Genomic DNA, 26300 nt, shown 5'->3' on the forward strand with positions numbered 1-26300 from the left:
GGTTGAGGTCATCCTTGACCTCCCAAGTCATCCTTGTCCAATCTAGAAACAGAGTTCAACCTAGTTCAAATTTGATAGTATTAAGGGGCTCATAACAAAAATCAAGTCATTTTAAGCTTTGGATCAATAGTAAATCATTCATTTGGCATATTTTCTCCATTGATCTTCACTATACACACATTCCTATCCTCAATACTTACATTTCCTTTTCTAGATACAATTTACATACATTCTTATCTTACATATTATGTCCTTATCACATTTAGGGATGAAAACAAAGAAATTTTCAAACTTGCAAGGTTGAGGTCTCATGCTTTTGATCTTCCTCCTTGGTGGCACTTGTTAGATCCACTTTGTGAAAGAGGATTTCTCCCCCTTGATTCCCCTTATGTAAGAGGTGGAGTGCATCCACATTTCACCACATTATTGAAATTTTTTTTATCTATAATCTTGGAGAGTGGGAGAATGTAATTTCCACTATAAATGAAAAAAATTGCCAAAACTATTTGTTTAGATCTTTGGTGTCTCGTAGATACGAAATAATCTTCACAAATTCAAATCAATAAATGCAAAATCTTCATATTTATTTACCCCAAACAATTTTTATGGATTTGCAAGTAGTAACAAAAATACTATGAACTAAGACTTTAACGAGTAGCATTATTTATTGTTGTTGTTCAATAATATCATAACTATATTTATGTGAAGTATTTCGAAATTTGGAAAATGAGCTTTTTTGGAGTTGTGTTGTTGGCCTTTCTTTCTTTCTTTTCTTTTAATACAAAACATATATTATTCCATTTTTAATGAAAGACAAGGACTCAAGCTCTATCAAAGCTCTTGTTTAATAAATAAATTGTATCATTCCAAACTCAGTCACACCTTTTACAGATCAAGTAATATTTATTTTGAAATAAAATCACTCTTCTTGGTTTCCAATTACAAATCATGTATTTCCAAAAGTTGCAATTCGGTTTATTAAAATTATTTCTTAATGAAATCAAAGCAGTCAAATACGTGTTTTGCTAAAACCACATTTTTATGCCTCCTATAAAACTATGTGGCCTACGTGATTCTGATTTTTCTTCATACGATACTTAATTTACATAATATAAACTGCAACCTAAATATCAACGTATCTTATTATCATCATATATGAACCACCAACTTGTTGTGTTTACTAATTTTTTAATATAAGAGGAACATTGATCATTGTTTTCTTGTTCATTCTCATAGACATTTGTTCATGTCTCGCAACATTAACTAACATAATCGTTGTTGGTGTATTCAATTGTTGCTCCTTGTCAATTATAATTGCTACTTTATTAATCTTCAATAGTAGTTGTGAAATCAAAGGCATCTAAACTTTGTATCATCTTCATATATTGGAAGTTTGATTATATCATCTGCACCAAAATCTAAGGCAACACTAGGCGTTTGTCTTTATTAGTTTGTTCAATCTTTCTATTCCATAGGACTTCATTTTTTATGTAAATGTTTTGTAAGATTGTGTTGGATAAGATTTTTTTTTTTTTATAAAGGCAACCTAAGGATATATCACAAATCTAATAGATTCATCACAATCCTTATTCAATGAAGCACTCAAATTAACTTTCACCTTTTGATATCAACAACAATTATTTCAGCATTGACAATATGTTATATTTGAAGTCAATGACAAATTTGAAGTAGGGCAACATTTTTTGTAGGTGTAGCTAGTATATTCACATTTGGTCAGTGATTTGTCGAGCACTTAGGAGAGATTCATCACACTTGGAGGAGATGTGTAGCTTTTTAAGAAAGGTTATTTCATGTGCGAACATTTGATTGGTGAATTGTGCCACAAAGAAGGGATTGTTTCCACAAAACTTGAGGTGTTAAGACACAATAAAGGAGATGTGGGCTTTTGCAAGAAAGACGTCTCATGTAGAACACTGGATAAGGCATTAGACTAACTATGAGGAGATATGGAATTTTGGAAGAAATGCATCTCATTATGCAGCCTACGAACACTATTTGTTATCAAAGCCCAAGTTTTTACGGTGGGAACTCTCAGTAACTTGTATGCCCATTAGATATCTAATTATTAGAATTAAAAAAAAAAACAGACATATAACTCCCTTGTATTTTGCATCATGTCTATATTTTCTAACTTCTAATCAAGCAATTTTGGGTGAGAAGAGAGCAATTTGAGAAATATTTTACCATTATGATGATTAATCAATTTATGAGCCTAGAATCAAATATCTAGTTCCATTGGAGGGAAGTTGCTTACAATGGAGATTGGAGCAAGGCAACTCATTGTAAGTAATTTAATAAATGATATTTTAATAAAATTACTAAATTATTAGCAAGCCAATAGTGTGCCTCACCCATGCCTTAAGTGTTAATATAGGCTATGGATGAGAGTGAGAGATAATGTTTGTTCATGCAAGGGTTGTAAGGATTTGGCATGATTAGTTTCCTTGTCTTCGATAAAGGAATTTTTATTCTACGTGTGATCACACTTTCAAGGAGCCTGATAAGATCGCTCCAAGAGGTAGATGTATGTGATGACACTTCCCTATATGTATCCTAGTTTTGTACGAGTGTCTGGTGCCTATGATAGTGTGAGTTGATCATACCTATTTAACAACCATGCAACCTTTGCATCTTGGTACCTTGCATTAGCCTTTGATTTATCTATATGAGTGGGGTTTGACATTTATTTCCTCAACACAGTGGGGTGGGCCTTTGAGTTTCACATGATCAAGTGATAATGATTCTTTTTACTATTGAGGTATGATGTTCATGTTCTTGTACTTAGATGATCCTTGGAGACTTGCTTATTATATAGTGTGTTGTATATTTGTATTCTAACAATATGTTGGTTGGCATCCATTCAAGAGATGTTATCTATTATGATTCATTATAGTATACTATGTGACATGTGCACTACAAGATGGCTCTATTGTGTACACCATATTGCATTAGTTATACCTTTGCTTAAATTATATGATATTGTATCTTGTGATTTAATTGCAATACATTTGTATGTTAGTTTACTTCACATTTTGATTGCTGCAAAAAATAGGTTTTGAAATGATCTGAAACCCTTTACAAAATCATCACAAAAGATATTCTATGAAATCCCATAACAAGAAACGGATGAAGACCAAACTAGTGCTATATGAAAAAATATCATGCAACCAAAAACTAAAGAAAGGACCAAAGAAAATTCCAGACCCAACACCCACAACCAAAAACCATTAAGATTTATCTTTGACCCTACCCGTGTGGGAATGTAGTCAAAAAAGAGGGCATAGATGTCTTAGCTTTTTTTCCTCACGAAGTCCCTCTTCCACCTTAGCACCTATAACCTGCCAAGCCAACAAGTCTAGTGCTAAAATCCTCATGCCCTAAGAAGAAAAACCAGGAGAACCCACAAATGAATCAGAGCTAGGGGCAGCAACATCCAGAGAGACAGGGCCAACAACAACCAAAGAAACAACATTTCTATCAACAGTTAATGCAATACCTCCAACAAGACCCCTATCACACTCACCAATATTTTAAGACAAGTGCAACGCCAACAACATCAACCATCCCAAAGACACCATCAAAAACAACTTGAGACAAGGTTACAAGACACATAGACCTGCACAACCACCTTAGAGAAGTTGTTATTACCCAAAGAAAACATTAAAAATAACTTGAGACGACATCACAAGACACAAAATCTTGTGCAACCACCTAAAAGAAGCTCTTATCAGATTTCTTGTTAACAATATATTGATAATCACAAGGGTCATTTCACCAAAAAGGTGACAATTTCCTTTTCTCTATACCATATGGAGTGACCAATCTTAAAACATCTTCAACACCTACAGGGAACTCCCTTAGTTCAAAATTTGAACTCATTTGCATTTCAAAAAGTTAATAACAATCTTTGTAGGTGGGGTTTTAGAGACATCCTTTTTCCACAAGTATTTGAGTGAATGTGGAATGTAAAATACCAGATGAATTAACATCAATCATTGAGAAGTCACTAAGTGGATCTCCCACTTCCTCTCAAAGAGCGTCAACCCAAAGATGAAGCGAGGAATGAGAAAGTCACATCCAAATTATAATCTTATTAAATGTTTCTAAGGAAGGGCAAAAATTAAAATGTCAAGGCTTAGCCATTGACACAAATTTATGGTTGTTCTTAGTAGATTACTTGACCTAAAAATAACTCTACATCATGGAACCCTTAGGAGTTGTTAACTATGTTTAAACACTTGTGTTATTGTCTATCGTTCTTACTTCCACGTATTTATTGTTAAACATTTAAGGAAAAAATTATTCCATCTACCTAGTGTTGTTAGGTTAATTTCTCTTGGTTCCATGGCGGGGCGTTACATTGTGCAAATGGTTGAGTTCTCCAATCAGGAGATCCATTGATATAGTTACCTTGGTGTTTCCGAGTTTCTATAATCAAGAAATCCATTGATGAGGTCAGTTTGGTATTTCTTAGATGAGCAAGGAGGACTAAGGCATTTCATTGATCTCTAAAAAGGTTTGGTTCAAAACCCTTGCAATGTTTTACTCTTATTTGAATTGATGTTTTATAAAGGTGGGGAATGTTGACATATTTTATTAGTTTTTTAGTTTTCAAACTGCATAACAGCATAAGTTGATAATTATCTCCATTGGCAATCATTTTATATTACCTGTTTAAAGGCGTAGCTTGAATCAATAAAATTATCAAATTAAATAATTAAAGCAGCTATCAAATGGTTTGTTCCTTGCTTACTGCTTACATTAATGGCATAAACACCATAGCTTTCATTTCCGTGTTCCAGAATTGATAAGCAAAAGCCACAAAACATCTCCCTCCGATTAGCCTTTCAACAGTTCAAATGTTGATCCATTTATAAAGAACTCATGATTTTACACCACGTAAAAACTTCTCGTGACTTTATATACCAAGCTAAAACTAATTAGATATTAAATTCATTTAAAATGCTTATGTTTTTTATTCAAGCTTTCTAAATTTTCAAACTCAGAAAGAAATGTGCACGATTTACAAGACAAAACGTACATAGCAATAGAAAATTGAGCAAAGGGAGCTGCTACTTCAAACAATGTTTAAGAAACATTTTACTGTTATCGTTGCCAGTTTTTATACTAACATTCACTAAATGCTGAAACAGCAATCATTAACTACAGCATCTATCAATAATTTCATCATAAGCCAAGAGGTTCGTGCATTTCACAGAAACATGAGAAATCTACAATTAAAGCGGTAAAAAGAATTGAGCATTATCATTCTACTTTCTCTATAACAGCCAAGATCATCATTTGATGAAACCTTCTTCAATGAGCTCATTTTCTGTAACTTTACAAAACGTTGACACAAAAGACTATCATCATGTCCCAAATTGTAAGAGAAAAGCTACGTCTACAACGGGCCATGACAGATGATCAGATTTAGTTGACTCTGCAAAACTAAAAGGTTATAAATTGTAATTGAAATCTGAAGCTTCTGTAATGATTGCCATTTCATAAACACATCTTCAAGATGAACTAAGACGGGGAAATAATAAAGCTCAGGACATTTCCCATGCAAGATAATAAATAATACCTCTAGCATTGGTAAATAAAATTTCTCTATAATACACTGAACATAAACAGATGGTTGTTTTTGGATACTGTGATATTGCAAATATCCAACTATTACAAGTACCACAAAACTTTTGTGCAAAAACTATTCAACCAACAGAGCTCATTCTTTGGTGCATTCTGTAGAGTTATAGCTTCTGAGAAGTAACTTCAATCTGAAGATATTTTGACCTCGTGTATATCACAAAACTTGAATAAAGTCCAGTGAAAGCAATAAGGAACGTACCGATGTATATACAAAATGTTGTTGCGCACACATACAGATATCTGTAAAATCATTAAAAAGGGGAGATTAGAGAACTATGTATACAAAAACACGACATTAACTATTCATATGGCATGGGCTAAAAACTGCAAACTACACTGCAGATAAATTAATATGATGAAAATTTTACAAACGATAGAAAGTTAATAAGCACTGATTATGCATGCCGGCAACATACCTTATCTGTATGCATTACAATATCAAGAAGAAATATTCCATTTTATGGTTTGGCTGAGCACTAATTCTGTCTACTTATGTAAACTATTCATATTGTATATGCAATTCTACAAAGCATTTGTTACAGGAATGCTTATTTGTTCTTTTTCTCTGATATTCATCTCTCTCAAAATACAGACTTGTCAGTGCAAATGAATGGCTTTATGCTTGCATGGATATGGCACTTGTTACTTACTTTGGTGAAAATACACTCCAAACAAATAGGTGATTCCTCATAAGCACCAACACACCAGTGAATCCAACCAACACAGTGGAATTCAAAACCAATGGTAAAACACATGGAAGGGCGATTATCTTCAGAAAGAAATATCCTGAATATCTTTCTTCTTTAGTAATATTCACAGATTTTCTTCCATCCTCAAAGGATGAACACACCATTGTGCCAAAGAGAAATAGCACCGGTGATCCATATGTAATAATGAATAATAAAATGCCTGATAGAACTGTTGAATGTGTAGTTAGTCCCTGTCAAGCAGAATCGTCAAGTAAAGCTGATTAAATCGAATATTAATATGCAAACAAACTATATACCAAAAAAGGATCAAATGATACCCTATTGGAAAATGACAGTACAATATGGTATCAAGTACACTTACAATGTATGCGCCTGCCACATCAACTGTGGCAAGCGTATTACTGTTTCCAAGTCCAAAGTGACCTGCCATTCCTAACCAGTACATAGTGATGACCTTTGGAAAAAGCATGCAAATACAATTATTATTATTGGAAAAAATATTTTAAAATATGTCGAGAGAATTCATTCAAACCCATGTTATCTAAGCCTATAACAAACTAATAATACTTAAGAAGGCTTATGCACAAAAACAGTGGATAATTACAATGCACCCTCATTTTTAGTGCCACTGCATCAAACTCAACATGCTCGAGACTATAAAAACCCTTGGAACAAGGTAGTGATTTCTTACATAGAATACCACAGACTCTAATACCTAAAGATACTTCAGATTTTAATTGGGATTATTTGGAAGGTAGAATTATTTATTTCATATAGAAACCTAAGAAACACAATATGTTGCAGGTGGTATATATGTAAGGACAAACAGGCATCTTCTTACATAGGACAGTACTGAATGCATTACCTAAGACATATCATAAATCAATTGGAATTATTTGAAAGATAGAATTATGTATTTCATGAAGGAGTCTAAAATTGATGACCTATGTGTTGTAACTGTACAAGTTCAATCAAGAAGGAAATTCAATGCATGAACCAATGTAATCAGTTTTGCATGTGAATGAACATGTTCTTTTTAATTTCAAAAGAATAAAACAAACAGACATGTTAATTATTTTGTTCTTGTAGAAAACATGTGTGTTAATTAGAGTTTCAGGAGTTCAATAACATGGTGACAAATAATAAACTGCAGGAAAATAGCAACTTTATGAACAAGAAAGCAAAAGATAGTATAGTATAAAAAGTCTGGGATTGACTTGCAGACTCGAGAGTAACCATAAGAGAATGCAATCTAGTAAACTTGCTGGCAGATGCCTTGCTCAAGAATTTGTCATGTAAAGATACGATTCACATTTTGTTTTGGTTGAAAAAATTACTTATGGCACCTAATTTCACCCTTTTGCATGCTTGAATACTTTCACTTGGTCGATTTTCCATAGAGTAAAAGCAGCCATCTCCTCAGTGGATCATTTCTCCTGCCAGCATGTTTTGCATGGCTCAGTTTCAGCTCCAGAGTAGTTCCTCCAGCACAATGGAGGTAACCATTCACACTGGACATGGATTGCATTTGTGTTTTAATTATATTATAGCCTAATCAGCAATACAAACTACGAGAGTCATATATTTTTTTATTCCAACTACAGGAAAAGGCCTTTGCCTTCTTCATTCTCTTCCCCTATAGCTGTGATCAAATATTCTTTATGTGTTTCTTAGTAGAAACATTAGTGCTCCTAAGAGAGCATATATGATCAATCTATTTCTCCTTTTTGCACTGTCAATATGGGATTTGCCTCTACCAAAGCATAGCCCCGTAGCTTTCCTAGAAACAGCTTCAGGATTGAAGAGAAAAGAAACGGTAACAGCCTGAAAAATCAATTTTCAGATATGCAGTAGACAGAAGTTGCCTATGTCCTTACGTATCAGTTTTTTGTCCAATTGCCACCTCCCCTGCTTGTCATAGTAATAGTTTCCACTAGGTTTTTGTTATCCTCTTGTCACTACAAACATTTTTAGTACGCTTCTCATAGCAGATATGAACTGTTGTTTTGACCAATTCAATATTGAAACAAATGTGTAGTTAAGAAGATTTTTACCCAAACTGTATTTTACAATTTTTTCTTGATGTTTCATACTTCAAATTTAAAATGAAGAAAAAGCCATCTATTAAAGTAATATAGTAATAATTAGCTTATAATGGTCATTTAACTTGCTTACAAGATTAGTTAGCTACTTTCTATTTCTGTAAACCAGCTAGTTTGATTACTAACTGTAATGTTCCCAACTAAATGCAGTCTTGGCAACGGACGACTGATAGCCTTATAGCATTTTTACACACTTTTCTGTACTAGTCCGAACAGTGACTGAGATATCCCTACGGTGCTATGAATGGACGTCGTATGGTCAGCTGGATGTTTGACCTTGTGTAGAGATTGGGTCTTTGTGTTAGTGTAAATAATTAATTATTACTACACTTTACTTAAGTTTACTTAAGAATATGCATAGACATATGAGTTATCTTGTTGACGACACAAGAGTTAGCAACTTATTTGAGCACATGGTGTCTACAACATTTCTTTCTGAGATACACCTATGTAAACTTATCCTCTCATCATCGCACAAACTCCTGTGCTCAATGGAGGATAATCCACTCTTGGTGGACATGTGCTTAGTTGTGATGTTTATCTTTTTGTTGACTCCTAGTCATTCTAGTTGCCTTTATATACAGGCACTTCCATGATGTAATCATCCAATTATCTAGTATCCAATCATCAAATATTCATTATCATTTTGATCATTATTGAGATTCTCATTTGATCATCATTAGTCTCTCTTGTGCTATCTCTTGAGCTTCTAGATCTTGGCATTTCATTCTTGCCTTAGGCAAATTCTTACATGGTATCAAAGCTATACCAAATTCTTACACTTTGTATGCATGCAACATTCAACAAGTAAATGGTGAGTAGGTTTTGGGAGCCATACAGTGCAGGCAGGATGTGTACGGTGGGAGGGGAAATGGAGGATGGCATACGGTGCTGAGAGTCACATGGTGCAGGCAGGGCACACTGGGAGGGAAATGGATGATGGAGTACGGTGGGAAAAAGAGGCGTACGATGAGGGAGGAAGGTGTGGCGTACAGATAGGAGAGGGGCATACGGATGCCAACAAGGAGTAGCTGGGGTAGGCTATACGGTGATGGTTTGCAAGCCGTACGGCTAGCAGGCTGTACAGTTGGAGGGATGGAGTCACCCATGACAACAAGATCTTCAACTTGGTGATGCTAAACCAGATATGAAGCAAACATCAAACAGAGATAGGTGTGCCCAAATCTAATGTAATGTCCCCCACTTAGCCAGTTTGGAGGTATGTTGTCGTTAGCCCATTCTTGTATGGTCCCGAGGGCTAACCAGGACTTCAAAAGGGATCCTAAGGTTATTTGGCCTAGTCAAATTTAATTATAGGCCAAACAGAGTTCGTTTGTTGGGTTTTCGAAAAGACTTACTATTTTTAGTAAGCCAATAGGGGGATGCAATGCCTTCAATTTTCAGTGACAAGATGAGATGTGTTTTGTTGGGCTCTTTCTGATGAGCTATTATATGTGGGATTTCGAGTTTATTTGATATATTATTTTAATGTTCGAAGTTACAACGGTAAAGTGACTATTTAAATTAAATATTATAATGTTTCATAAAGTCACTTTATAAAAAATCAAGAGTCCCCCTTTTGAGTACATACATGGACTTTGTAAAAGGAAAAAAAAGAAGTAATATTAAAACTCATGTATTATCCCACATTGGCAAGACGGAAGCGTGGAGCAAGTGAGGAAGGGATTAAAAGAAAGAGGATGGCTCTCATTTATTCATGCTTGGAAATATCAAAGAAATTGAAAAAATTTCTAGAGATTATGTCTCAATAGTTTGAAAGACGAAATCCCTTCAAGCTGGAAATCTTGATGCAATTGAAAGATATGGTCTTGAGATTCAACATGGTAGCAGTCTAAAAAAGCAGATACGAAAAAGCAGCCCGGAAAAGTGGAACCGAAAAAGTAGGCGGAAAAAGCAATCCGTAAAAGCAGTTCAAAAAGCGGATCCGAAAAAACAGTTGAAAAAGCAAATCGGAAAAGCAAAGCAAAAGGGGCAGCATTGAAGAAAATTATTACAGCCATCTACAACCAGGTTCCTTTGTTAATATTGCTTTTTAGGGTGTTATAAGTTTCAATTGTAAGTGTGCATTACACCAGCATTATCATTTTGAAATCCATGTAAATGCCAAAAGTCTTGGCCATATTTCATAAGCATTGTATTAGAAATTTCATTGCAAATTAATAAGATATTAGTTGCTGGTGTCATTTAAGCAATACAATATCATTATTTATCAGCTAGTTAGTTTGCATACCAACTGTTTGTAAAAATGCCAATTGGTTGTAGGTGTTTATTTCTCATGCTTAGATCATATATATGCACTGAATATTGTCAAAATTAATAGCACACTCATGTTAGGCCATTGTGTAGTCCATTTCGAGTCTTCTAGCATAAGAATCTCATTGATGCAAATTTTTTTTTAAAAAGTCATTTAAAGCGAGCTGAAAAACTATATCAGTCATACGTCCTTTGCATGTGAATTGTTTGATGAAATTCCTTGAGCTTTCATCAGCATTTTTTGAGAGCAGATTTGAGGAGGGCCATTACATCTAAAGATGTATGCAATTGTCACTGAAACATGGAAATATATTTTTAGATAAAGATGGCGTTGGGATTTGCCAGATCCAAGCGAATTACAAGCAAAATAGGGTAGGCCAAAATCCTACCAAAATTGCATTAGCCAAATAGAGGTCTTTCACTTCCAAAATGGTAAACATATCAATACTCCAATGGGAATTCACAATACAATAAACATAATCCAAGTCACATACCCAAAAAAATCCAATCCGATGGACATATATCTTGTCGGAGGAAAAACTCCCAAGAGAAACAAGGTGTCAAGATACAACACGACAAACATCTATGCCTACAATGGACATATATAGCTCGTCGGAGGAAAAACTCCAGAGAGAAACAAATTGCTGACACATGACATGGCAAACACCCATGCCTATAGAAAATTTAAAGATGGACCCGAGATATACATAAATCAATTAGGACCCCAAATACATAAAAATAGTTATTGTATTTATTTAATGATGAGGATATTACAGTCCTTTTGTCCCAAAAGTTGCTTGCCCTCAATGAATTGCAAACCCAATTCTAGGAAACCTTTTGTGATCAACTTCTTCAGTTTCAAATCAGGCACCAAGCAGAAATTAATGTTACAACCCAATTTTTTACCCAATTTAAAATGTTCATATAGCTGTTGAGGTCTCACATGAAGTCAGTTGACAATTGAAATTTTTTATAACCATGTGAAATGATAAGATGGTTAGTCCTTATAATTTCATGTGAAGATGACATGCTAGTTAACCGTTATGATGATATTTTAAAACTATTGCGGAGAGTTGGTAATTTTATCATGAATTCATAGGAATTGAAAAGGCGGTTAGCTATTATGATCATTTATGAAAATAACTTGTTACCGTAATATGATTTAACTATAGAGAATTTCCTTGTGAGAGCACATCAAAAGGGTGGAAGCATTTTTAGAAAAGTATTGGGCATAGGGGCATCACCATTACTGAGCAAATGGGTATGAATCTTGAATCACCATGGTTAAGGACCTAGCAACTTGTATAACAGGATACAATTATTGAACACGCATGAGCTATTGGATAATTGGTAACTAGTTAGATCGATTGATCTTCCAAATGAACATGAAATATAACTATATGCAAGAGATAGGTTTATCTGATGGTTTGTTATTTCTGTCTTCATTTATTTGAATAATGAATATGAGTGCACCTTCTAACTGAATGTTATTGCCATAGCCATAGAAAGGAAAAGAATGATAGTGGTATTAATGCCCTAAATGATATGGTGGTATTTGATGCCCTAAATGATACAGTGGTTTTTGATGCCCTAAATGATACAGTGGTATTGACGCCCTAAAGGATACAATGGTATTTGATGCCCTAGATGATATATTGGTATTTTTCATTACGATAAAGTAGTATAGCTATTTGTTCCTTAAGAGGTATTTTATCGACTAACCTCAGTTTCACAGAAGCATTCTTAAACGGTTTTTTCCCGGTTTTGAATTCTACGTTATGTAGAGTTGAAATTCCTTGGTAAATTCATTGATGGTATCTTTAATTGTTAGTTATGAGATTTTTGTTTAAGTGATTGTAACCGTTAATGTCATTCACATGAACATAACTGATATAACTGTCTTCCTATGAATATGAAGTGATAACTGTATTTCTTTGATATGTTAGTTGTTAGTTAAGACCCAAGAATAGTAGTTATTAAATATGGTATCAGAGCATTGGGCTCAATGCTCAAACCTTGGGCCCAACACTGTTTTAGAGAAACTGGTGATGTAATGTTGAAAAAGATTTATTTTATGTAACTAAATATTTTACTATCAAGTTGGAAAAATCACACCGAGGAATCATCCAGAATAGCTGGGAAGTGCTGAGATGATGGTGTGGTCCATATAAGAGGATGGATAGATAAATTGCAAAATCATAAAAATTAATCAAAAGTAAGGAAAATGACATGATTGGCAAGTCAAGCGGTGGTGATCGAGTTGTTCATTTGCCCATCTAAATCCTTGGCCAAGATCGTTTAGAGGCATACTTGCCTAATTTGATCACAAGATGTCGATGGTGCCAGTTAATCAGGGATGCCCGCCTATTACTAAACGGGCATTCTAAATACTAGTATGCTCGGATGGCAGGACCAGAATGGTACATGTGCCTTATCCTAGGAGAGAGGGCCATTCTCAGTAGAGAATGAGAAGATTAAACTAAGTCCAAATGTCAAGGCTTGCACAATACAAACCAGATACTATAACCCTAATATAGTGTTATCTAAACCCTGATGATGGCTAGATATTTCTTTTCAATTGCATGTTTCAGCATTATACTTTATGCAATTATATTCCTATTCATGAGAAATGGTAGTAATATTTTGTTATCTATTTTGGACTCAAACTAAAGGAAAAATAAAATTGTGAACCATGATTTTGAGAATTGTTTTAATTTAACAATGATAATCCTTTTTGATGTTGATTAAATGACAAGAAGCCCATTTTGTACTCCAGTATGAAGTAAACACGCTTGCATAAATGAAACTATCAATGCTTATTTATAGATATAACTTTTGTTTGGCTTAAGTTTTTCTATGAAACATTACACTGACAAGATGGGCATGAAAGCCTAGGTCACACAAATGAAAAAGATAAACTTCCAAATATTTACAGGCAAATGATGAGCATGCTCAGATGAGCTACTCTATAAGAAACTATGAAGATTTATTTCAAACGCTTATGATCAATCCATGACCCAAGGATGGGTTGAGCTAAGAAAAATCAACATGAAAGGTAGAGTTGTATGGAAATGTAGGAGTTTTGTGGACTCGGAGTCTAATCCACAATCGGAAAATGGTAGACAAAACAACCAACATCAAGTTGCACGCCATCTCAGGAATTGCGTGTGGGCATGTAGTCCAAGTGCTAAGAGATTGGTATACATATAGTGTGGTACCATGTTAAACTTAACTTCTATGATTTTGATTGGATGTATGATGATCTTTCATAATATCTCATGTTTATACTTTTTTTTAATACAAATGCGATATTGAACTTATATAATAGAATTGAACATTGGAAAATTCTCTTATATGAGATATTAATTATGAGAATTGAACAAAAGATATTGTGAGTTGTGATATTGCTATCAAGACTTAACTGTGTGATTTTGAGTCAAACTCACTGACCCATGTTTCATGAGTAGTTATTCAACATGAATCCATCTCTCATGAGAATAAATGGATCACTTAGCACTCATTGGATCTAGGTGATGCTCACAGGGGTGAAGCACCGGAACTTCCTGGAAATGGGGTTGAAGGCTTTGCGTTTGATCATGGAGGAAACTCTGTAGTTAAGCGCGCTCAGGCTGGAGTAGTACTGGGATGGGTGACCTCCCAGGAAGTCCTGGTGCTTCACCCCTGTGAGCATCACCTAGATCCAATGAGTGCTAAGTGTTCCATTTATTCTATGAGACATGGATTCATGTTGAATCACTACTCATGAAACATGGGTCAATGAGTTTGACTCAAAATCACACAGTTAAATTCAGATAGCAATATCACAATTTGACTTGCTGTGGAAATTATCTCCTACTTATCGATATTGTGAGTGTCTACATGAGTATAACAGGAATATGAAATAGAATATCCTATAACATAATCAACTCAAGTGATGTTGAGGTGATCACAAGTATGGTAAAGTAAAGTTTAATTTTATGTTATCATGCAAGCATCTTTTCGGAAGCATTGAAGTAAAGGAATAATAGACCTTGATTTTTAGTCATGACTTAGATTTTGACTCAAATTTGAAAAGAAATGATATCATGATCTTGTATTTGGAATTTTTTTTTAAAATAAAATTAGCATCTAAAATTGCAGAGATCATCGAGGATGATGAAACACAAATGGGAATGGTACGTTACATCCCAATTTTGGCCCAATTTTAAATGCTCCTTTATAATGTTTGTTACAATTTCAAGTTCATCGAGGACGATGAAACACAAAAGGAATGGTATGTTACATCCCAATTTTGACCCAATTTAAAATGTTCATATATTAGTTGAGGTTTTACGTGAAGTCAGTTGACAATTGAAATTTGTTATGATCATGTGAAATGGTAAGATGGTTAATCGTTATAATTTCATATGAAGATGACATGCTAGTTAACCATTATGATGATAGTTTAAAGCTATTGCAGATGTTATTTATCATGAATTCATGGGAACTGAAAAGGCGGTTAGCGGTTACGATCATTTATGAATAATAACTTGTTATGGTAATATGATTTAACTGTAGAGAATTTCCCTATAGGGAGCACACCAAAGAGGTGGAAGCATTGTCAGAAAAGAATTGGGCACAGGGGCATCGCCATCACTGGGCAAATGGGCATGAATTTTGAATCACCATGGTTAAGGACCTAGCAACTTGTATAACAAGATACAATCATTGGACATGCATGAGCTATTAGATAATCTTTAAAATATTTAAACATTTTTACTTAATCAAAGTACATACCTTTAATGATTTATGATTGACATTCTCATCATTTCAATATAATACATATTTATGTATGTGCACATAGATATAAAAATAAGGTGATACCATAGTATTAATTTATACAAGATTATATCTATTAAAATACGTATATCTAAATATGTGAACACCATGAGAAGATATGGACATAAAATAATCTTCCTATTTAGATATGCATACCATAGTAGGTACAACCTTGGATAAATATTAAATATGATGCCATCATAATAATATGTGTGCAAATATATATATATATATATATATATATATAAAAAAATTATCCTTTTGATTACATGACCTTCAAGTTCCCTTTCGTATTTATTCTTTCCTTGTAAGAGGCGAGAATGTACACTTGGCATTTTTTTATCGGTGATTGAAGAAGATGATTCTTCTTCTTTTCTTATAACTAATCATAGAGTCAAGGCTTCTTGGAAGCCTTTATTATTTTGAATGCTTCCTTTTATATATACAAGTCAAGAGAACCAAAAACCTATATTCTGCATTTTATACCTCTACTCTCCTATGTTTCTCTTATTTTTATTTGTTGCAAATGATTGAGGACAAGTCGTATTCATTGTCACTTTGAGCTTTGCACTTTGGATTGCTCACGTCAAGAAGAGTCGGCTGCATAGAGTCAAGCCAAACCCCATGTGTTCCTGACCAAGTTATGTGGTCAGCTTTTCCAATCATAATTTGTTATACATATGTTCGCATTCAAATTTACAGTAGTAAGAAATGTGTCCATGAATTCCATACATTAATATTGAATTGCAATATCGAATAAACATTCGATGAGCCCATTCTTTCCATGTTAAATTGATATCAATTGTATATGATATACACTGATGTCTCTATTACAGTCAGATTCCAAAATCAAACTATTTCCTTGAAGTATTTAAAGAGAAGTTCTTAGGTCATAAAAATTGTATTATGACAGTTCTTAAAATATATTATTCTTTACACCAGCTGTGGTTTAGCAAGAGAATTGGATTACTCTAAGATTTGACACCTAGGAGTCACCCAGCCGGATGGCCAAGAAAGAGGGTGAAGAGGTGAGAAAAAGTTATGCAAGAACAAGTAAAACAGAATCAGAATTGATTCAACAAATTTATTATTTTTAAAAGAATCATTTAATAACTCATGCATGTTCAATTCATTCTCTGATTCTCAAGCCAAGTGGTGTGATTAAGTACCAAGATGCTCAATGGCTGACAAGGTGTTTTATGTCTATTCCGGATAGGGAGGGCCTTTCTAGTTGGTGAAAGCATGGGGATAAGTTTAAGGTCTGTGGTTGGAAGATTAAGACCCTGACAATGTTTCCCCTCTACACAAGAATGTCAGAACGTGCATCAGAAAAATACAAGTTAAGCATTCAAACATTTATTGGTAACTGGTAATTTACTTTTACGATGTTTATTCAGGTAAGAAGATAAGATGGATTGATTTATATCTCATTTCAGTTATTTTCCTTTATTGAAAGCAACCTTTCTCGTCAGTATAATTGATAACCAGTTAGATTGATTGATCTTCCAAATGAACATGAAATATATATGCAAGAGATAGGTTTATCTGATGGTTTGTCAGTTCTGTCTTTATTTATTTGAATAATGAATATGAGCACACCTTCTAACTAAATGTCATTGCCATAGTTAGCAATAGAAAGGATAAGAATGATATAGTGGTATTGACGCCCTAAATGATACAATGGTATTTGATGCCCTAAATGATACAGTAGTATTTGATGCCCTAAACGATACAGTGGTATTTACGCCCTAAAGGATACAATGGTATTTGATGCCCTAGATGATATATTGGTATTTTTCATTACGATAAAGTAGTATAGCTATTTGTTCCTTAAGAGGTATTTTATGGACTAACCTAGGTTTTGCAGAAGCATCCCTAGACGGGTTTTTTTCAGTTTTGAATTCTACGGTATGTAGATTTTAAATTCTTTAGTAAATTCATTGATGGTATCTTCAATTGTTAGTTATGAGATTTCCGTTTAAGTGATTGTGACCGTTAATCTCATTCACATGAACATAACTGATATAACTGTCTTCGTATGAATATGAAGTAATAATTGTATTTCTTTGATATGTTAGTTGTTAGCTAAAACCCAGGAAAAGTGGTTGTTGCACTTATAGCCATAGTAAATGATCTCATTAATCACTTTCTATATATCATCTTGTATATAACCATCTATCAACTAACATGCAAAAGTGTTTTTCGTGTACGCAACCAACAGATGGGTCTGCCAATCATTCAAGGATAAAAGGGGTTAAGGGTAGATGCCTGGGTAAAAATGTTGACTGCCACATCTTTACTGGCTTATGCAACATCAAAGTTGCATTCTTGGGTTGTATTTTGTTTAAAAATTGCCTCCATCTTCTTGATTGTGACTTCCCTCGATCCTCTATTTGACATCCCTGTGAGTAGCACCTTCTATCTCCAATGATAAGTCTATCCTCTTTAAACTTTAGGTATACTAATCAAGGGTCTCCATCCACTTGATGCCCAACATGATATATGTGTCAACCAAATCTATGAAAAAGAAATTATCTAGTAGGCTATAGTTTCCCATGGTAATGTTAAGTCATGGAATCACATAAGCACGAGGTAACAAGGTTCCTCCAGCCACCTTGACCTATGATCCTTTATGCTCTACTAAGTGCAAAGCTTTACTAGCAACCAATGATAAATTGATAAAATTGTGTGTGGTGACACTATTAAGCATGACTATGACTCGCTTCCCATGAAGTGTCCCTAAAGATACTACTTCTAACTATCGTAGTGAAGGTAGCAATGAAATCCCCTTTTTGCACGAGTGTGGCAATTCTCTCTGCCTCAATAGTTTATTCACCTTGCACTTTGGAGACTGTACTTTCACTTCCATGTAGTGAATCTTTCCCTTGCTAAGACAGCAGTGGTTGGGTCCACAAGGCTCCTTGCAAGTGAAGCAAAGTTTCTTCCTTCGAAGTTCCTACTACGAATCCTCATCTGTTGGAGAATTTTAATGAGCTATCTCCTTGTCTTTTTCCCCTAACGGTAGAGGTGAAGAAGTGGATGCATAATTCTTGCAGAGAGACAAACTAGCCATGGCATGCACCTTTTTGATGGCTCAGTTGAGAGTGCATGGGTTAGAGCCTTTGATCCAACCTCTCAAGGGCTCCCTTGGCCCATCCATGAATAACACAAGTCATCATCTCTCTAGAGATGTTTGTGACCAGCACAGATAGTCTCTAAAAATTTGTCATGTGGTTGTCGACTCAGTCGGTTTGTCTCAACACTACCAATAATTTGAACTTCAATTCAAGATCCTTTCTATCAAAGCGGTCTGAGTCTTTCTCTAAATTCAACATAAGAGTTTATTTGATGATGACAAAGAGTAACCAAGACATAATGTCACCATTCATGTGCAACTCCTAAATGGAGCACAGCAAATTTGATCACTTCTTCTTGAGGCATTGGATTGAGCTGGAAATATGTGTATGCCTTCAACACCCAATCCCTTGTTGAGATTGATCAAAATCCATCAAATGGTGATAAGTTCACTTTGTCGATCTTCCTCTTGAAGTCATCATTAAGATAACCACGATTTCCCCTACTTGAGTACCTCATTCTCAAATCAACAGTCTTTGCAGGATATATCACCTTCCATATTGCGTTTCTCCAAACTTCTCAAAGTTGGTCTTGCATTTTGTGGAGGGTGAGTTGTCGTTCTTTGTATGGCACTTCCATCTTTGGACAGAAAATTGGTATTGAATGTTGAGAGGGAAAGAGTTGGGGATTTTTCCTTCCCATAGAAGAGCTGTTGCTATGCCAATTTTGTTCTCCGACTATTATTCCCTCGATCAATTTTTATAATGTTTCATGCATAAGCCGTTGGGTTTCGTTGATTTGAATTTGGTTTTTGGTGAGCTCTCTTAGAAGATTCATGATTCTATAGGATCTTGTGGATCCCCATTCTACTAACGAAGTGATCCCGCATTCTCCTTCGACTATAAACTTGCATTCATTTCCATAAGTTGGTAGAATCACTAGCTTTCATACCAATGTATGTTCCCACCCAAATGCAATCTTGCCAACAGCCGATTGATAGCCTTATAGCAATTTTACACACTTTTTCCATACCAATCTGTATGGTGACTGAGATATCCCTATGGTGCTATGATTGGAGGTCATACACTCAGCTAGATGCTTGACCTTGTGTAGGAATTGGGTCATTGTATGCATGCAATCTTCAACATCTAAACAGTGCGTGTGTCATGGGAGTTGTACAATGTAGGCAAGATGTGTAGAGTGGGAGGGGAAATGGAGGATGACATATGGTGTTCGAAGTTGTACGGTGCAAGTAGGTTGTGTATAGTGGATGGGAGATGGAGGATGGCGTACAATGAAGGCAGAAGGTGTGGCATATAGATGGGAGAGGGACGTACAGATGCCAACAAGGAGCAGCTGGGGCAATCGTACGATGATGGCTTGCAAGTTGTACGGCTAACAAGCCATACAATTGGAAGGATGGAGTCGCCCACAACTATAGGATCTTCAGCTTGGCAATGCCAAACCAAATATGAATCAATCAAATATCAAACAAAGATAGGTATGCCCAAATTCAAAGATATATGCAATTGCCACCAAAACATGGAAATCTATTTGTAGATAAAGGTGGCACTCAAAGTAAGTAGAATAGGGTACGCCAAAATCCTACCGAAATTGCATTAGCCAAATACAAAAGGTCTTTCACTTCGCAGATGGTGATCAAAGCATATTTTCAACTGGAATTCACGATACAATAAATGTAATCCAAGCCCTAAAAAAAAATCCAACTTGATGGACATATATACCCTATCAAAGGAAAAACTCCAGAGAGAAACAAAGTGCCAACACACGACATAAAAAAACACCTATGCCTACTAAAATCTTAAAGATGGGCCCAACATATACATAAATCGATTAGGACCCCAAATACAAAAATATTATTAGTTTATTTATTTAATGACAGGAATATTGCAGTAGCTTTCTTTAAGGTCTTTAATTCTCGATCGTTTCCATCATGGAAAGATCTTCTAATCAATTGTATATAATGAGTATTCCTCTCCTTTTCTTATTACACAATGACAATCAATTAACATCTCATGGTATCAAAGCATAAGTAATTAACATCTCATGGATTCAATACCCTAACATTTTTCCATCACAAATCATGAGATTGAACAAGAAATTATCATCCAAAATACTTAGATGGCTCTTTAGTTTTCTTTTTTTCTGGTACCATTTTTTTTACAAAATCAAAGTGTTTTGGGAAAAACTCAAAGGCTTATCAAAATAATGTTATGTTTTTGAAGGATATTGGAGCCATTTTCAAAAGATAATTTTAAGGATTTCTAGGCATCAATTTTTCTTGACAAGAAAAATGTCTCGGCTTGCAGTTTGCTGAAGAAAATTGTGCCACAACCAAAGCACTACAAACAAAGGGTTCTAATTTGCATTTTTTGACCAAATCATGATTTTGCTTTTGTGCACTGACCACGACTTTCCTTTGTTTTCACGCAATGGGTTGTTTTTCTCCTACAATCCATTTGATTGTGCACCAAAGCTTCAATTTGTCTACACCTAGTTTTTTGCTTGTGACAGATGGTTGTTGGACCACATTTTCAGTGCATGACATGACTTTGGGTAGTGCCTACACGTAAGGATTTTTTAACCATCTAAGGTTTTGATTCTTGACAAAGAAAAATCAAAATCCTGAGTACTTGTATTTTACAATCAATCAATAAAATGATGGGTTTTGAATTTTCTTTCCAAAAAATAAAAAGTTTTTACCAATTTTCTCAATAAATTGCATGTGTTAAGGGGTTGGCATTTGTTATTGTTGCGCTTGTTTTGCTCCTCTAACCTTTTGGTCACGGTGTTTAGTGTGGTGATTTGTGGTCTCCATTTGGCTACTGTGGTCATCTTTTCCTCTTCATTGTAGTTAGTCATTGTTTTATCCACAACTTGAGCCAATTTTTCTAGTTGCTTGTTTTCCCAACATGTGCTCACGTTATGGGTTTTCTTGTTTTGAGGCTTGTTGTTTTCCTTCCTTGTGGTTCCTTTGTCTTCTTGGCCTGCTTTCTAAATTTGCCCCATTGGCTTCATTTTGAGCCAGCCTCTGGCTCTATTTGTGCAAATCTTTCGAGCTACTCTACGTGTTTTGTTCCAACTTCTGGTCTCTGCTACTCATGCCTAGATTCCTCTGTGCCTGGATTTTTTACTGTCTTCTTTGTTGTTGTTGTTCTCCTGTGAAGCCTACTTCATTTCTTGCTTCATCTCTACGATTACCTGGTTCATTTGGTTCTTTTCATGGTGCTACCAAGCACAACACAGGCTTGTAGCATCTTCAACTTGTGTTTGGCCTCCAATATTGGTTGTCTCTTTGTGGTTGTTTTCTCCTGTGGGACCTATTGTGGTTTTACTAATGTAGTCTTTGCTTTATGAGGAAACAGAGAGGATTTCAAATTCTTTTACTTCCATCGACACTATTGCAATCTATAATAACCCCAATAGGTTATAACTTCTTCAAACACCAAAAATCTTTATACTTCAGTGGTTTGACATTTCGTCAAACACTTTGCAAGCAAGCTCTGATACCACTGTAATAACCCCCCTCAAATCTGCCCTCAAAATGCTGATGAAAGCTCAAGGAATTTCATCAAACAATTCACATGCAAAGGACATATGACTGATATAGTATTTCAGCTAGCTTCAAATGACCTTTTTACAATTTGCATCAATGAAAATCTTGTGCTAGAAGACTACAATGGACTACACAAATGACCTAACATGAGTGTGCTACTAAATTTGACAATATTCAGTGCATATATATGATCTAAGCATGAGAAACGAACACCTACAGCCAACTGGCATTTTTACAAACAATTGGTATGCAAACTAACTAGCTGATAAATAATGATATTAAATTGCTTAAATGACACCAGCAACTATTATCTTCTTAATTGCAATGAAAATTACAATGCTCATGAAATATGGCCAAGACTTTGGCATTTACATGGATTACAAAATGATAATGCTGGTATAATGCACACTTACAGCTGAAAGCTTATAACACCCTAAAAACAATACTAACAAAAGAACCTGGTTGTAGATGGCTGAAATAATTTTCTTCTATGCTGCCCCTTCTACTTTGCTTTTTTTCGAACTGCTTTTTCGACCTGCTTTTTCGTACCCGCTTTTTCAACCTGCTTTTTTCGGTTCCGCTTTTTGAACTGCTTTTACGGATTGCTTTTTCCGCCTGCTTTTTCGGTTCCGCTTTTTTCGGGCTGCTTTTTCGTATCTGCTTTTTTCACACTGCTACCATGTTGAATCTCAAGACCATATCTTTCAATGGCGTCAAGATTTCCAGCTTGAAGGGATTTCGTCTTTCAAACTATTGAGATATAATCTCCAAAAAATTCTCCAATTTCTTTGATATTTTCAAGCCTGAATAAATGAGAGCTATCCTCTTCCTTTTAATCCCTTCCTCACTTGCTCCACGCTTCCGTCTTGCCAATGTGGGATAATACATGACTTTTAATATTACTTCTTTTTTTCTTTTTACAAAGTCCATGTATGTACTCAAAAGGGGGACTCTTGATTTTTATAAAGTGACTTTATGAAACATTATAATATTTAATTTAAATAGTCACTTTACCATTGTAACTTTAAACATTAAAATAATATACCAAATAAACTCGAAATCCCACATATAATAGCTCATTAGAAAGAGCCCAAAAAAACGCATCTCATCCTGTCACTGAAAATTGAAGGCACTGCATTCCCCTATTGGCTTACTAAAAATAGTAAGTCTTCCTGACAACCCAACAAACGAACTCCGTTTGACCTGTAATTAAATTTGACTAGGCCAAATAACCTCATGATCCCTTTTGAAGTCCTGGTTAGCCCTCGGGACCATACAAGAACGGGCTAACGACAACATACCTCCAAACTGGCTAAGTGGGGAACATACACTGTTGTAAATGATTTGATCATCTACAAGGAAAGGATTTATTTAATACCCGAGTTTGCTATGAAGCAGAAGATTCTGAGGGCATTTCATGATTCACCATTGGTAGGACACCCTGGATTCTTTAAGACATATGGACAGGTGAGAGAGCGCTTCACTTGGAAAGGACTCAAAACAGAGGTGCTTCAGTTTGTTAGGGAGTGCCCAGTATGTCAGCAAAACAAACAGGAACATTCCTTTCCAGGTGGTTTACTACAGCCCCTACCCGTACCAGAGAAGAAGTGGGATAGCATTTCCATGGATTTCATTACAGGCCTCCCCAAGGTACAAGGTCGGGATTGTATTTTTGTTGTGGTAGACAGATTGACGAAATTTGCACATTTCTTTGCGATTTCGTCCACATATTCAGCAGTACAGACAACAGAGCTATTCTTTCAAGAGGTATTTAGATTACATGGGATGTCACGGAACATAGTCAGCGACAGGGATAGTAGGTTTATGAGCCACTTTTGGCAGGAGTTGTTCAGGTTGTGTGGAACAGAGCTAACTCCGAGTACCAGAAGTGTAGCAAATTTCAAAGTTGAAGACTAGTAAGATACATTTGAAATAAGACCATTTATTTGAACATTTGATACACTTTTGATTCAAAATATACCAAGAGTGCTAAGGAAAAAGGAAAGGTTGACCCAATATACAAAGAGCTCAAGAAGGCTAACTTTTATAGAAGAGAAAGAACAGAGATAGTGAATAAATGGGTTGAGGGGGTACCTTCGAAACTACATTGCAGGAGAGCAGAAGGCTTGGGTGAAGTGGTTGCATCTAGGGGAGTACTGCTATAATACCTCTTTCCATATGTCTATTCAAATGTCCCCTTTCATGGCACTGTACGGGTATGATGCTCCTAATTTTCTAGATTTCTTATTTGGGGACAGTAAGGTGCCTAAGGCCAAGGATATATTGCAGGAGTGTCAGGACATTATGTGATCCTTGAAGGAAAATTTGCAAAGGGCACAAAATCAGCAGAAGCAATATGTTGATCAGCACAGGGTTGAGAGATCTTTCGAGGTAAGAGACATGGTGTACCTCATGTTACAGCCATATAGACAGTCCTCTCTCAAAAAGAGTGGAGCAGAGAAATTGAAACCACGCTACTATGGACCATTCAAAGTAATCAGGAGAGTGGATGAGGTAGCTTATGAGTTGGAGCTGCCTGCAGACAGTAAAGTACATAACGTGTTCCATGTGTCACGCCTTAAGAAGGCATTGGGGCACAATGTGGTGCCTTCAGTAGTATTGCCACCTCTCGATGATGAGGGAAAAATTATCTTGATTCCTGAGGCCATACTTGACTCCAGGGAGAGGGTGCTTCGCAGGCGGACTATCAAGGAGTACCTAGTAAAGTGGAGGAACCTACCAGTTGAGGATACGACATGGGAGGCAGAGGAGATTATTCAGCATCCTGAGTTGAGATTGCTTGGGGACAAGCAATTTCAAGAGGGGCGGACTGTAATGTCCCCCACTTAGCCAGTTTGGAGGTATGTTGTCGTTAGCCCATTCTCGTATGGTTCCGAGGGCTAACCAGGACTTCAAAAGGGATCATGAGGTTATTTGGCCTAGTCAAATTTAATTACAGGCCAAACGGAGTTCGTTTGTTGGGTTGTCAGGAAGACTTACTATTTTTAGTAAGCCAATAGGGGAATGCAGTGCCTTCAATTTTCAGTGATAGGATGAGATGTGTTTTGTTGGGCTCTTTCTAATGAGCTATTATATGTGGGATTTCGAGTTTATTTGGTATATTATTTTAATGTTTGAAGTTACAACAATAAAGTGACTTTAAATTAAATATTATAATGTTTCATAAAGTCACTTTATAAAAATCAAGAGTCCCCCTTTTGAGTACATACATGGACTTTGTAAAAAGAAAAAAAGAAGTAATATTAAAAGTCATGTATTATCCCACATTGGCAAGACAGAAGCGTGGAGCAAATGAGGAAGGGATTAAAAGGAAGAGGATAGCTCTCATTTATTCAGGCTTGGAAATATCAAAGAAATTGGAGAATTTTCTGGAGATTATATCTCAATAGTTTGAAGGACGAAATCCCTTCAAGCTGGAAATCTTGACACCATTGAAAGATATGGTCTTGAGATTCAACATGGTAGCAGTTTGAAAAAAGCAAATACGAAAAAGCAGCCCGAAAAAAATGGAACCGAAAAAGCAAGCGGAAAAAGCAATCCGTAAAAGCAATTCAAAAAGCGGAACCGAAAAAGCAGGCTGAAAAAGCGGGTACGAAAAAGCAGGCCGAAAAAAGCAGTTTGAAAAAAAGCAAAGCAGAAGGGGCAGCATAGAAGGAAATTATTTCAGCCATCTATAACCAAGTTCTTTTGTTAGTATTGTTTTTAGGGTGTTATAAGCTTTCAGCTGTACGTGTGCATTATACCAGCATTATCATTTTGTAATCCATGTAAATGCCAAAGTCTTGGTCATATTTCATGATCATTGTAATTTTCATTGCAATTAAGAAGATAATAGTTGCTGGTGTCATTTAAGCAATTTAATATCATTATTTATCAGCTAATTAGTTTGCATACCAACTGTTTGTAAAAATGCCAGTTGGCTGTAGGTGTTCATTTCTCATGCTTAGATCATATATATGCACTGAATATTTGTCAAATTTAGTAGCACACTCATGTTAGGTCATTTGTGTAGTCCATTGTAGTCTTCTAGCACAAGATTTTCATTGATGCAAA

General features: G+C 35.4%; 1 protein-coding gene across 7 annotated transcripts in view; it reads right to left on the reverse strand.

The window, feature by feature from the left end:
* Nucleotides 1-5321: 5321 nt before the first annotated feature.
* LOC149570154 (Alkaline-phosphatase-like family protein) overlaps nucleotides 5322-26300 on the reverse strand; it is a 214286-nt gene continuing 193307 nt past the window's right edge. For 6 of the 7 annotated variants that reach the window (XM_089822808.1, XM_089822812.1, XM_089822807.1 and 3 more), the window contains 3 exons: nucleotides 6742-6834; nucleotides 6321-6610; nucleotides 5322-5910 (listed from right to left, as the gene is read on the reverse strand). In XM_089822808.1, the coding sequence (XP_089678934.1) occupies nucleotides 5772-5910; nucleotides 6321-6610; nucleotides 6742-6834 (522 nt within the window). In that variant the 3' untranslated portion in view covers nucleotides 5322-5771. The remainder of the gene's footprint in view (nucleotides 5911-6320; nucleotides 6611-6741; nucleotides 6835-26300) is intronic. The other variant, XR_016362892.1, reaches the window with a different exon arrangement.

The sequence above is a fragment of the Cupressus sempervirens genome, chromosome 3 (genome assembly GCF_028749045.1).
Source record: "Cupressus sempervirens isolate cs-2001-9-10 chromosome 3, ASM2874904v1, whole genome shotgun sequence".
In the NCBI taxonomy this organism is placed as follows: domain Eukaryota; kingdom Viridiplantae; phylum Streptophyta; class Pinopsida; order Cupressales; family Cupressaceae; genus Cupressus; species Cupressus sempervirens.